Source organism: Parus major, chromosome 20 (genome assembly GCF_001522545.3).
Source record: "Parus major isolate Abel chromosome 20, Parus_major1.1, whole genome shotgun sequence".
Classification (NCBI taxonomy): Eukaryota; Metazoa; Chordata; class Aves; order Passeriformes; family Paridae; genus Parus; species Parus major.
Genome location: NC_031788.1, coordinates 8,259,353 through 8,273,554, shown reverse-complemented (window position 1 = coordinate 8,273,554; position 14,202 = coordinate 8,259,353). Strand labels below are relative to the sequence as shown.

Below are 14,202 nucleotides of genomic sequence, written 5' to 3'. Positions count from 1 at the left end.
GGGGTTTTATTTTCCTTTATTAAAGCACACAAATAGCCACCTAAATGTCATTTACACTGCGACAGTTGTAAAAATCACACCAGCACAACCACTTCCAAAGAGAATTACAGAGCCAGCACTAAAGCCATCCAGCTGACCATGAGCCTGTAACTCCAAAGGCACAGTACAATAAAGTTTTGCTTTCAGGTGTTTGCTGCTCTTCTTATAACAAACTTCACTGAGCATTAAACAGAATGCCTAAACACATTCACTGCGAGGGCCGTGGAAATACCCAAAAGCTTGGTAAACACACATTTATTGAGTACTTGATTATGTAAGATCGTTGCAGCATAGTCATTATAACAAAATCCATATTTAAAATTGCCAAACACGGGTATATTTTTTTTCAGAGAACATAAATCTATTTAAAAACCCAGCTAAGAACAACAAAGGGAGAGTGGCTGCTCCTTAGCCAGCCACTAATGAATGTTCTCCTGCTCCATAAGGGTAAGAACAGCCTGGGGTCAGTTCCCAGCTTCAGCCCCAACCATTCCCAGACCCCACCAGACCATCCCACAGCTGAGGGCTGAGCAGACCCAAGTCACTCACTGCCACAAACATCCCACCTAACCCAGTTTTCCAAAGGCATGGATGCAGCTTGCCAGCAGCACAGTTCTCAAGGAGCTGTTCTTCACAAGCCTGGGGTTTATACAGGATTTCCTGGTGAGGGCTCAGGGATTAACATCCACTACAAAGTGCTTAAAGTGCCCAGATTTCCTCCTCCCTCCAGATTGGTGTGGGGAAGTGCTAATTGCAAAGTTTGCTCTGGTATACATCCAGATTCCCAATCAAATGTTAATCAGCATCAAAATCCTCCCAGCTTGAGCAGTTTACAAGGGATCTGGGTGCTACACGTGGGACACTGGAATTGCGTCTATATTTTAAGCCCAACCATGAGGGAAACACTCGACATAGAAATATAACATTCAATTCCTTTGTACAGCATATATAAAGAACATGACAGCATTAAAATATTGGCAGATCAATACATTAAAAATACAGAATCTCATAGATCAGAGCACAAGAAATATATCCACATTGGAATCTGTACAGTCCAGATGACACTGCTGGTTCTCATGTTGGAATTGACCTCTCATCTGCAGGTGGAGGTTGGTGTTGTGCTCCCCCATCAGCACCACTGGCCACCATTGCCCAGATTTCCCTGGGCTGTTGTGCTACAGGGACAGCCCCAGCCTGCTGCTCTCCCCAGCACTCTTTGGGGAAGCTTTAGTTACCAAGTGAAATGACAGGACATTTCCTTTTCCACAAAACTCTCACCTACTCTGGGAGAGAAAAATCAATCCATGGTTGGCAGGAGTGGTGGTACCTGGGCAGCATTTCCCACGTGCTTTCAGCATCGTGAGTCTCATTCAGTTAAAAACATGAAACAAACCACAGAACCTCAGGTTTTGTATGGTTTGTGCCTCTCTTATCCCATGTGGAGCAGGTGGGATTGTTTTAGGCTGCCTCCTCCCACCAGGAATGTCCATGTCTTGTAGAAGAGCTGCCATTCTGACTTCTCCAGAATGGCTTTCCCTATACATAAATATATGTGTCTATAGGCCACTTCATTCCTTCCTCCTCTCACTGAGGAAGATGCCCAAGGCATGTTTGGTAAGGTGAAATCCTACCATGTATTGCACCTATTGCACTACAGACATGTATATACAGACACATCCTGTCCATAATTACACTGGAAATACAGAGTTTTGAGAAAAAGAGTAGTAGCAGCATGTAAATGAGAAATTGTGTTCATTTCCTCGGTCTTTTTTCTTCCTCCTCTTCAGAGCTGCATCATCAGCTCAGACAGTCCCTTCTCCCTGCCCTGCTCCTGTCTGAGAGGGGGGTTTCACTGCAGATCCCATCTGCAGGAACTGGCGCTGTCCTCCCAAAGCGGTTTGAATTTCTCTTCCCTTCAGCTCCCTCCTCTCCCTCCCTGCATCCTTCCCTGCACGATGACTCATCCTGGAGATGATCTTGGGTTTTGTCTGATGGCTCCTGCCCACTTTGGCTGCAGCAAAGTCTGATTTCAGAGCGATGGCACAGGAGGAAAACCCGCACACGAGCGCCTGGTGAGCCAGGCAAGCTGTTAACATCTCCACCCAGGAGGAAAAAAGCAATGCAAGAGTTCACATTCTGTCTGTCTCCCAGCAGCAGAAGTGTAAGCCCCTGGAGCGATGCCTATTTTAAACCCTTAATTCCAAAACCCTCAATAATGTTGCAGACTCCCAGGGTTTTGCAGGAATCAACAGGCTGATTTCAAACACGTTCCTTAGTGCAGCATGCACTGGAATTAAAAATGCATCAAATGGGCTCACTTTCTCTGCGTGCTCTCGCAGTATCCAGTTTTCCCAACCCCCAAAATTGTTTCCTTGGTTTCTCACCTCTCAGTTTTGAGGTCCTGCTAAAGGGCCGTTATCTGAGTTAGTTCTGACGTGGGGGTGGTCGGACTCTGCTGGGCGACAGCCACCATGGGGATTTCCATGCCTAGTCAGGCCGGATTGTTAGTCCCCTCCGAGTTCTTGCAGGCATAGGCCACATCCTTGGCGATGCTGCACATCCTGTTGGACATCTGGAGCTCGGTTCTGAAGGCGGTGGGGAAGCAGAACTTCTTGAAGCACGCCTTGAAGTTCTCATCCAAGAAGGCGTAGAGCACGGGGTTCAGGCTGCTGTTGGCGTATCCCAGCGCGGTGCAGAAGCAGGAGATGGCCAGCTCCAGCTCGCTCTCTGCCTTGGCACCCAGGCACTGCACCAGCACGAAAATCTGGATGGGAGTCCAGCAAACGATGAAGACAGCCACCACCACCAGGACCATGCGGGTGATGCGCCTCAGGTTCCGGTCCTTCTCCTTGGAGCCCGAGAGGACACGGACGTTCTTGAGCCGCCTGATCATCAGGCTGTAGCAAATGGTGATGATCAACACAGGGATCATGAAGGAGAAGAGAAAGACACAGATGCCAAACACTGGATCCCAGTAGTCCACGGGAGAAGGGAGCTTAATTAGACAATCAATTTCTGCAAGAGTAAAAATAAAATGGGAAGGAAGATCAGCAAACGCAGATCAAGCAGAAAAGCATCTGCCCCTTTAGATTAGTTTAGGTTAGTTAGGTTAATGGTTGGACTTGATGATCTTAGAGTGCCTTCCCAACCTAACATAACAATTCTATGTTTAGTGTTCAATTCCTCACGTAACAATTCTGTTTAACACTAGAAAAGCAGTAGCAGCGATACAAAGAGGCAGGGTCAGAGTTAAGATGATTTTACAGCAGAGACCTCACCCCATTGATAAAACTGGCACCCCTCTCCCTGGGTTCTCCTGTCCAGCACCTCCCTCCCGCTGGATGCAGTTTTACTGACCGTTGTTCTCGTTCTCTGCAGATCCCATCACCATGGCCGGGATGCCAAAGACAGAAGCCAGTGCCCAGATGCAAACATTGACCACCTTGGCCTTGTGGGGCGTGCGGATGTCCAGGGCTTTGATGGGGTGGCAGATGGCGATGTAGCGGTCCACGCTCATCATCGTCAGCGTGAAGGTGCTGGTGAACATGTTGTAGTAGTCAATGGAGATGGCAATCTTGCACAGGACATTGCCAAAGGGCCAGAAGCCCAGGAATGTGTCTGTTCCCTGGAAGGGCAAGGTCATCAGGCACAGGGTGTCGGCCAGAGCGAGGTTAAAGATGTAAATGTTGGTGGCTGTCTTCATCTTGGTGAATCTGAAAGGAAGGAATGAGCAATGGTTAGAGCTCCCACCTGACCATGGTGGGTCATACACTGAACTTTACTGAAGTAGATTTCAAAAGGAGATGCTGTATTTTCTTATGTAATGAGGTGAGATCCTCACCTTTCAACCTCCCACAGGTTTATCAACACACAGTTCAGCCCATCTCCTGCAACACCACAAATGGTCCACAATCCACAATCACTTCCATGGCCAGGAGGACCATTCCCTCAGACTGCCAGTGAGCACCATGACAGCCTGAAGCTGTCAACTCAGATGGTGTTTCTTGAAAAATTACTTCAATAAGGAAAACTTAGAATTTCACTACCAATGGCTTCATTGTTATAAGTATTGGCAAGAGCTTTAGCCAGGAAGCTGATTTGAAAGGTGCAGGAGTAACTTGATCAGCCATTTGATATGGGCTCATAGCCAGAGAGCATGGCTGAAAGTGAGCTGTAAAATCAGAACAGGAAAATGGCCAGCCCTGGCCAGGCCAAAACTATTGAGGAACTTATGATTTGAATCAGAAATTAAAATACCACAATGGATCTTTCTAGAGAAAGGAGTAAAGTCACAAGTCAAACTCTACTTTAAAGATTTTTTTGTCAATATTACTTTTACCACACGAACTGACTGCCCGAAGGAAGAGTCACCTTGCTCTAATGGCAATCATCTCATTTTCACACTTGGGAAATGATGCAGAGCCACCTGTGATCACCTATCCAGGGGGACGTGCAGTGTCTGCAGAAATGGGAGCTCAACAGTGACTCTGACACTGAATCTAACATTTCAGCTCCAGGATATTCCTCTCATGGGCAGAATAAGAGCTCAAATAGGTATAATTTTAAAACTACAGCTCATCCATCATTTACTCTACTAATGGCCTTTGCAGAAACACGGCCAAAAATGGCAGACAATGATGTGATTAACAGAGTGCAAGTTCATTTGAGGGTAACACTTCTGCCTGTAAACTGCTGCACTATTTTCAGCCTGATACGTGTTAAAATATTACAGGGTCTGATTTGACATAAAAGGCTCTTTTTGCCAATTTGATTCAGAACAGCAAACCCATAACTGCCCTTCTCAGTGCTGTGCCCTTCCCTGAGGGTCTGAGTTTCTTCAGCTCTTGATAAATGATTTGAATGCTTGGCAGAACATTATCACTGGCATATTCTGAACTCTGCTGGGACACATGGTGACCTGGCCAGGTTTGCAAGAGAAGCAGACAGGGAAGCAATGATCCAGACTATAAAGTGTACTTTTTTACCTGCCTTGGAGCTCTAAGCTGGGCTTGTATCAGAAGTCTGAAAGCAGCTTCAGAAAGAAAAACCAAATGATCCTATTTTTTGACCCTGAAAGCCAAGGGAAGCTTTTGGAGGTCAGCACTGATGGAAACATTGTTGGAAATACTTTGAGGACCCCACACAAGTCTGAGTTAGGCTTTTCCCAGCCCAAAAATCAATCACAGGTTCTTAGAAAGCCAGCCCAGACAAACTTACATAACCAAAAGCAGTAGAAGGAAAACACTGGTGCCTTTCCTTTTGTGATGGGATGAATGAGCAAAAGCATTTTGCAAATCCAACATAACCAGACAGCTGCCAGGGCTTTAAGCTTTGGGATTTCCTAAGGAGAATTACAGCAGCCTCCAGTGCCCTGAACTGCAGAGGAGCATCTCAGGGGTTTTCCTTTCTTAAATTCTTGCACTTGGCATAAACGTGGTAAAGCACAAAGGGATGAGGGGCATCTGTGAGTGGATTCTCTCTCCCCTCCAGGTGAGCAGAGGGATATTAAAATGAAGAAGTGAAATCACTGTTTGATCAGCTCTCACAAAAATAAGCACTGTCAGCTCATGCTTTAGGAAATCATTCAGTCACCCAAGACTGGGCTGGCAAAGGTCTCCTGGGAGCTGCAGCTTCCCCTGAGCACCACAAACCTGGCTGGGCTGGCTCAAGCTTCCCAAAGGTCAAGTTTGTTGTAGTCCATCCTTCCAGGAGGGCTGGAGCCACAGACAATTCATCACCATGCCTCTAACCCTGACTGCTTTTACTGACATTATCACTCAAGGGAATAACAATTTTGAGCAATGGTGAGCAACTTCACTGCAAAACAGTAAAAATTAAAGGTTGTTCCTGCTTTATTTTTTGTCATTGACCAGTGGGAGAAACAAGCAACAATTCACCCACCTGCAGTGCCCATCCAGCATCCATGGGGGACAAAGCTGCCTCCCTTCATACTCCTGTGTCCCCAGCACTGAGAAGTTTGGGGCATCTCAGCCAGCCCTGAACTCAGGGTGTGCAGAGCAAATCTTCAGCTCCTTCCCACACCCCACTGGTCCCACTCCTCCCAGACACTTCTCAGCATGAATTCAGAGTCCAAGTACAACAACTGCTCTGCCTGGCCCTGCAAAATCCCTCAGTGCACTGACCCGTCTCCTCTGCCTCCTTCCTCACCACCCCCTGGAGGTGATGGCAGAGCCACCTTCCCCTGCTCCAGCACAGGACACACTGAGGTGGCTGTCCCACCACTTCCTTCAACCCATCTTCCAATAGAATTTAAAGCTGATTTTGCACCCTTGAAAGGGGGTGAAATCAATTTACACCTAATTAATTAGTTTTACACCACTTTCTCTACGTGTTGAGAGCCAACAGCCATTGTCCCAACCAAGCAATGTTCCCAAACATTTCCAGAATGCTCAGTACACGCAAAAATCAATCAAACACTTCTCTGTGGATTAACATCTATTTCTTTTCCTCCAGAACCAAGAGTGTTCTTTCTCTTAACCTGCAGAAAAATAGAAAAATTACACACTCAGGCTTTGGGAGGCACCTCAGTCTCCTCCCCCACAACACAAATCTGCAGCAGATAAGCCCGTGGGTTCCATGGAGGACATTAGCATCCTGCTGAGCCACTTTCTTGCACTCTGCCACGGAGGTAATTTCCTAATGGAGCATCTCCCACAGGGTGGTGTTCAGCTCCCCATCCAGCTCCCCCTTTGTCACAACAGTAATTGCTCTGCTCTGCTCTTCTCTTCTGTCAGATGCTGAAGTCTGAGAGGAAGAATACCTGGATATCAGCTCAGCACTTGTCCTCCCCCCTTTTTGGTACGTGGACCCTCTGGTGAGGGGAATACACGGTCTGGGAGAGCAGATCAAGAGTAGACACACCCTCGGGGCTTTAAGGAGCTGCTCCTCACCAGAACAGGTTCTGCCCTGGTTGAGCCCCAGGGTGAGCTGCTGACCTGTTGTTTCTGCATCTTTCCCTTTTCCACCCAGCCACAGCAGGGCTGCAGGACAAGGGCTGGGCTTAAGAACCAGCTGGCTGCAGCAAACCCACAACCCAAAATGGAGCTACAGACACCAGGGGCAGAGGGACCAGAGCAAAGCCTGCAGCCCCACAAAGCCCTGAGCATCATTTCCAGGAGCTCTCTGCCTCTTGGAGCCTCTTGATTTTGATATGTGTAGCTCCAGCTAATTAGGATGCAGACAGTGTTGTTCACCTTGAGCAGCTCCCTCCACCCCCACTTCAACCCCAGCAGCAGTGACAGCCTTTGCCCCCATCCCTGGACATGCTTCAGGAAGCAAAACAGGGCAGAAAAGGCTCAAAAAGGATTTTTACTGAGCTGTGATGGTGGAAATCAGCCCCAGTTCTCTCCCAGCCTGCTCCCAGCCCTCAGGTTGTGTGAAGCTGATATTTGATCTGGCACGTTCTGTCATGATTTGTGTCCCCTCAGCTGTCTGCCCACAGCTTGCTCTGTGCATCCCTGCTGCTCTGATCACCATCCCAGAGCCCCCTCAGCCTGAAAATTCTGACCAGTGCAAGATGATTTGTTCTTAATGGTTCAACAGGCCATGAAAAAACTGCACAGAATTTGAGAAGGACAAATTTAAATTAGTCTGGACTCTGAGGCCAGACACTACAGCAAAAGCAGCCACCAGCACAGCACCTAAAAGCCTATAAATTACCCAGGACTGACTAGCAGGGGCCAGTAAGGGAACCTGCAGCCAGCCAGGATGAGCACACACTTTGGGACAGATGATCTTCTTGTCCTTGAATCTCACCTCTGTGCCCAGGGGACAGCTATGAAAAACCAGTCCTGCACCCTCTGGGTGCTCTCTGGGCACCGCTGTGGATGGTGCTGCCATGCCCAGGGAGGAGGCTCTGTGGCTGCTGCTGCAAAGGCTTCATCAGCTCAACCAGAGGCTCTCAGGGATGCTCCCACATCCCTGAGCAGATGCTTGGCCAGCAGGAATGGTGCTCTGGTCTAAGGAGGGCATTCATCAGCATCCACCCTGCAGCAGGATGCTCTTATCCCTGATCATGGGCCAGATCTGCCTCTGCTGACATCCAGAATGCTTCTGGGAATTGCCCAAAAAAAAATTTCCCAGTGTCTGAAAAGCACTGGGAACTGAGTCCCAGTTAAACACCACAGATTTTAACTGAGATGGGCCCTTTCACCCTTCTCACCACAGCCAGGTGAAACAAAAAGCTCTTCAACACACACTGGAGCTACAGGACCTGTGTTAGCAGGGGTATGATGTGGCTACCATGGCTCATGTGGCTGAGTCCAGCTCACCTGAGCTCACAGGGATGCAGAAATCAGGGAGCTGCAGACCATTATCACAGCAGGATCCCCTCCTGCTCACCTCACCATCCTCACCCAGCTCCACTCACTCTCCAGGGCAAAGAGCCCTTGGTGTGGGTTCCATTTCTCTATAAATTGTGATAATTTATGTCTATTTTGTTTTTCAAGGAAAAAGAAAACCTGGAGACAGCAAAGGTCTCAGATGGCCCCACTTGTGTCTGCTGGGCGCCCACTGCATGAAGCACTCACTTCATTTCAGCTCTGAGACACACATCTGGTCCAGGCTTTTCCCTTAGAAAGCTTTCTATTAAGAAATCAGCATCTCTGAAATGTCATAATTAACTTCATTTCCCCTGTCTCATCACAGCCAGCTGCCCTCACCCCTATTCTCAGGGACTGAGGCAGTTTTCAAGCAGAACAACAGCTGGCACAGCATCCCCAGGCAGGCTCATGATTCAGGCACCTCCCCATCACATTTTTCCTCCTAAAGCTTCACCTGGAGGCAGCAGATGAAAATGACAGCCCTAAACAACCTAAAACATTGCTTAAAATGCTCTGAAAGGTGTTCTGCCATAGAGAGAGCTGAGCATCCCCAGCATTTTGCCAGGCTCCCAGCAGAGAGCTGCCACAGCCATGAGGAGTGCCCAAGAAATGAGACATCACAGCAGCATGGTGGAGCTAGGGACAACAAGCTGCACCTTGCCCCTTCCCTGGCTCACCAATGGCTGGCAGAGATTTGGGACCTCTATAAGAACATCTGGGTCAGCCCCATCCCCAGGGCTAAAAATGCACCCTCCTTCTCCTTTGCCTCCCTTCCTAAATCCCAAGATCTTGGGCAAGCAGCCTTGCAGACTTCAGTTACTAGCTAGGAGAGATCTCAGCAGCCTGGTTTCCTCCACTCTCCCCCCAAACCCTCTGTTCAGCTCCTTGTTTCACGTTCATTAAGAAGCAGAACAGGAAATATATGCAGAAGGGAGCAAACAGCAGAAGGAGGAGGGAGGGAAGGCACCGTCTCTGCTGGCAAGGAGCTCCACGATGAGCCAGCAGAACAAAGCCACAGGCGAGGCAGGTTCCCACAATAGGTCCTTTACTGTCCAGGAAATTGTGTTCCTGACAAGAGCCCTTTTCCATCTTACCCAATTAGTGCTGCTCAGCACTGGATTGACAGTCACACGATGACTGTCTCTATAAATTAATCGTTCCAAATGTTAAATCACTCCACATACAATAGACATGTAGGCTGGGTTCTACAACAGAGGGGAAAACCTAGAGGAGGCTTTGAATTTGTACTTTTGTGTGAAATTCCGGGAGATTTTAAAATTTTTCCCTTGGTGCTGCAGAAAACTCATCCAGGAGGAACAAGAAAATGAGCTTTCTTGATGCCTCCAACTTCCTCAAGTGCTGGTATTAGTCTTTTTATTTCCAAACTCCCTCAAAAACAGGAAACAATTACTGTCTGTAGCATTACCAGTCTTTTTCTGGAAGGTAGTACATTATTTTCCTGTGGGCTGTGTAATATGTTGAAGCCCAGTTATCATTGCTGCAGCATGGAAGGAAAAGAATTTTATTGGGGTGCCCATTACCTACAATGATAAGGGTGCAGCACAGAGGGTTTGCTGATTATTTTTCAATTAATTTATCATTAAGAACCCCTAAACCCTGTGTTGACTTACCAGCAACCAACTTCCAACCTACTGAAAACCAGGTGCTACTCAAGGCATGAAGCACCAAAGCTCTAATCTGAGGAGAAAAGCTCATCAGCATCCTCCTTGTACAACCATAATTTGGCAGCTCTTCATCAATCTGTGTACATGGCCAGGGTCAGGAGTTTGATATTGAGTCCAATTCATCCTCACACCTGCTCCTGGCCTAAACAGGGCAAGGAGAGAGGAATCCTGGGCAGAGATAACAGAAGTTGTTACTTATTGATTCAAGAAGAGTCATTGCCTTAGCTCTAACCCAGTGCTGGCCTCAGCTCAGTGCTGAGCTTCCAGGGAACATGGGTGGGGAACAGCAGCTCCTACAAGGGCTCTGGTTCAGTTATAACCTCCCCAGAAAACACTTTTCATTCCTGAATAAAGGGAAATAGAGAAATAGAAAAACCCGAGGGAGATTGGGGTGGCACCTGTCTTCAGTTTTCAATTGTTTAAGAACTATAAAATGAGAGGTCACACACAAAAACAGTTATGTTCCATGGGAAATTCTAGTGTTAAATCCCACTTCCTTTTTCTGAGTGCCATTTATCCAACTGAAAGGTATCAAAGTCAAAAAGGTGTGGAGCAGAAGCCAGTATTTTTCATGGTTAACCACGGCACAGGTCCACCCTGGCCAGGACCCCAGTTTGGGACACTCAGCCCTGGGCAGGGCCAGCAGGACCGTGCTGTGCACATCCCACCAGACCTTTGCAGACAGGGAAAAGATTTCTGCCAGGGTTTCTCCTTACACACACTGAGGCTCATGCACAGACTCTCCTTCTCTGCTGCACATGGGCAGCATGCAGCCACATCACCACCATCAGACAGGGGCTTCCAGCTCCCAGAGCCTCGCTGCTCACACACTTACACACACCCGCAAACTACTCCAACGATTCCTACTACACTGAGCAGGAACACGAGCTCTCCAGACATGGCACCAGTGTGCTGCAAACCTCCTCTCTGCCTCTGCAGGCTCCTTGGGGTTAATGGGATCTCCTCTCAGTGCCATAAACTCCTCAGCTAAAGGAGCACAGACAGGCAGCCTGATGAACAGTCACGTTACTTTGCCCTTGGAGCAGAGATTAACCACCCTTCACTGACCTCTGGTACCAAAGACCTAATTTTGCAGCATCTCCCCCATCCAACTTGTAGTCATTCGGGGGAAAGGTGTTTTGGAAGCAGTTGGGCTCCTGGCAGGAACAGGACAATCTCATCAGTGTCTGAATACCTGCTAAATACTTTCATCTTCTCTTGGAGGATGCAGCCTGTCTTTTCTGTGCTGGCAGCGTCCATCTGCACCAGGAATCTGCTCCAAGATGTGGATAAAATGCAAGCTGCCTCCTTAACATGCAGGGTGCAGAGATCAGAAGGGAGATGCTGGGGTTTAACATAACCACAGCCCCAAGAGCTGCACAAACTTACTCTGTACTTGCAGGGCAAGCAAGGTTTCTAATTCCCAGAACCAGAAGGGTTTTGAACCACAGCAGAAGCAGGCAGGGACACTCAAAATGCCAACAATGGGCAGAGAGGATGGAGTGGTGCATGCTCTGTGCTGTCCCTCTGCAAAGGTCAACCCCACTCTCCTGACTTAGCACAAGGAGCCAAAGAAGTTGCCCTCAACTCTGCAGCATCCTTTCATATCTTATTTAAGTCTGCAGGCTCCAGAGGGATGGAAGACTTATGTTTTCAATTTTTTTTTTTCTCCTGTAAAAGTAAAAGGAAGCGTCCCAGCAGGCGCTTTCCTTTGCAACAAGGTTCAGCTTTGGAAAGAGCCAGCTCCCAGATGGAGCAGCACCTGCAAACACAGCTGGGGTGCCGGACACAGCACAGGAAGGAGAGGTCCCATTAAGGAGCCAGCACACCCTGCCAGTGGAATGCTCCCAGCACATTGCCCTCCCAAGTGACATCCAGCTCCCTAAAAAGAAGGAAAAAAAAAAAAAATAGCCCCATCTTTTGGAGCAGATCTGCTCACTCTTGTTCCATTCTCTGGGTTAAACTTTAGGAGGCACCAGAGGGCAGCTGAAAACTGGCAGAAACCTTCATCACAGCCTAGGAAGGGGAAAAAAACAAATAAAACGAAAACAATAAAACAAATGCCACATCGTTACCTCTAAAGCACGTCTCTAAGCCCAGGGAAGCGCCTGCCTGCTTTACCCGCAGCAGGGACTGAGGGAGGGAAGGTCTGCCCCGCTCCAGCTTTCCCTGGGGTCCTACCTGACGATCACATACATGACGGAGCAGTTGCCCACCAGCCCCACAATGCACACGATGGAGTAGACGACCACGATGGTGATCTTGATGCTGAGCGGCAGGAAGCCGTCCCCGGTGCTGTTGTTGAACCAGTTGCTGGGCAGAAAGCTCAGGTTGAGCATGGAGGAGTCGTTCAGCAGCTTCCTCAGGTCGGGGTCTTCAAAAATATGGGCAGGGAAGAGCGGGTCCATCCTGAAGCAGCAGCCTGCGCCAAGGACCTGGGGCAGCAAGAGACAGCTTTAAAATCTGCTGATCAAACGGGTGGCAGGGGACTGTAGCAAGGCAAGTGCCCGAGAAACGCTGGGGAAGGGTGATTTATTAACGGGAGAAGGATGAATTACCGCCACGGAACACAGCCCCCATCCCCAGGAGCTTTTCAGTGGGATGCAACCCTGGGAGCCTGGCGCATCCCGAGCTGGCAGGGAGCGCGCATATCTCCACACGGCCGGCGCCGGGGCCGTGCGGGCTGCACACATCATCCCTCCTGCCAGGGGCTGCGTGTCCCCCGCCTCTCCCATCCCTGCGGGTCGGTGAGTCCCCACACCTTCCACCGCCACAGCCCCCGGGGCTCCGGCGCCACCCCCCCGTCCATATGGCGATAAAAGAGCAGGAAAAGCCCCAAGTTGGCAATAAACGCCAGGCGGCTGCTTACCTGCGGCAGGTCCCCTCAGCGCAGCTCCGGAGCAGACTCCGCTCCCCGCGGCCACATCCAGCACCCCCGGGCCGGGGGGAACACGGGACAAAGCCGGGGGTTCCGCGGGATGGAGGAGGGGAAGGGGCTGCTCTCGCAGGCAGGGATGCTGCCAGCGCAGGGGGCTGCACCCCGGAGCCCACGTTTTTAAGGAAAAGGGAGGGATGAGGGAGAGGGAGGGAGGGAGGACGGAGAGCGGCTGGGCAGAGCCAGGCTGCCGGGCTGCTCCCACTGCGTAAGAGAAAAGCGGGAGGGGGAAGGAGGAAAAGAGGGGGGGGAAATGATAAATAACCAAACGCGGCAGAGGGAAGGCGAGCCCACACCTGCGAGGCACGGGCAGCGTCCTCCCCCCGGGCCGGGGGAGCTGCGGTGGCCTCCCCATCCCACCCCCGGCACGGCGAGGAGGGACCAGCATCCCCAAACCCACCCTGCCGCAGCCCCCGGCCCGCAGCCTACCTGCGGTGGGATCCAGCAGGATATGCTGGGAAGAAGGGGAGAATCGGGCAAGGCTACCGGGGAGATCGGGATTCGGGAAGCAGATTCCTCCCTCCTCTGCAATTGTGCAACCTGAGCGCTGTTCTAGCGCAGGAGCAGCGGAATGGGGAATCTGACCTAGAAACTGGCAAAAAAATACAAGGAGGAATGAGAACTACGGGGAGAAAATTGATTTATTTAGTATCCTTTTAGCAGCATTAACTACAGGTCGTTTTGGTAACCCAAACCATCCTGCACTTCTCGTCTGAGTTAGGTATTTCAGGAACTGCAGTGGTAAATTCCTTACCTCAGGGTGGGGTGATCCACACAGACCCCACAGGTCCAGTCTGGCACTGGGACACTCACCCTGATAAACTTGTTTCCCAGGAGCTGCAGAGCTCCCCGGCTAGGCCAGCCCCCAAACAGAAGACTTGGGGACCCACCCCCAGTTAGATCCCAGATCAGGGATGGTTTGACTGCCGAGAACCGGAGTTCCCTGGTTTGGTGCCTCTGGCCATCTGCAGTGTTTCCCCAAAGAAGCCATTTCCCTGCATTTTAGGGAAATTTCTCAGTGTTGGGGACTCAAGCAGAGACACAGACAGATCAGAGAAAATTCAGGTCACATTTGCCCAAGAGGTGCAGAAGAAGAACATGAGCTCTTGGGCATCAAAGGTTTTTTCTCTGCCCAACACAAAGCCAGCCCAACAGAGAACTCCTGGGCCCCAGCAGGCAGCCAGGGCTACCCCTTTGTGCC

General features: G+C 49.8%; 1 protein-coding gene across 1 annotated transcript; it reads right to left on the bottom strand.

Moving 5' to 3' along the window:
• OPRL1 (opioid related nociceptin receptor 1) lies at positions 1 to 13,564 on the bottom strand. Its single transcript, XM_033519162.1, has 5 exons — positions 13,431 to 13,564; positions 12,936 to 13,205; positions 12,248 to 12,501; positions 3,397 to 3,752; positions 1 to 3,054 (listed from the first exon to the last, which is right to left on the bottom strand). The coding sequence occupies exons 3-5, from the start codon at positions 12,472 to 12,474 to the stop codon at positions 2,531 to 2,533; spliced, it is 1,107 nt and encodes a 368-aa protein (XP_033375053.1). The 5' UTR covers positions 12,475 to 12,501; positions 12,936 to 13,205; positions 13,431 to 13,564; the 3' UTR covers positions 1 to 2,530.
• Positions 13,565 to 14,202: the final 638 nt, after the last annotated feature.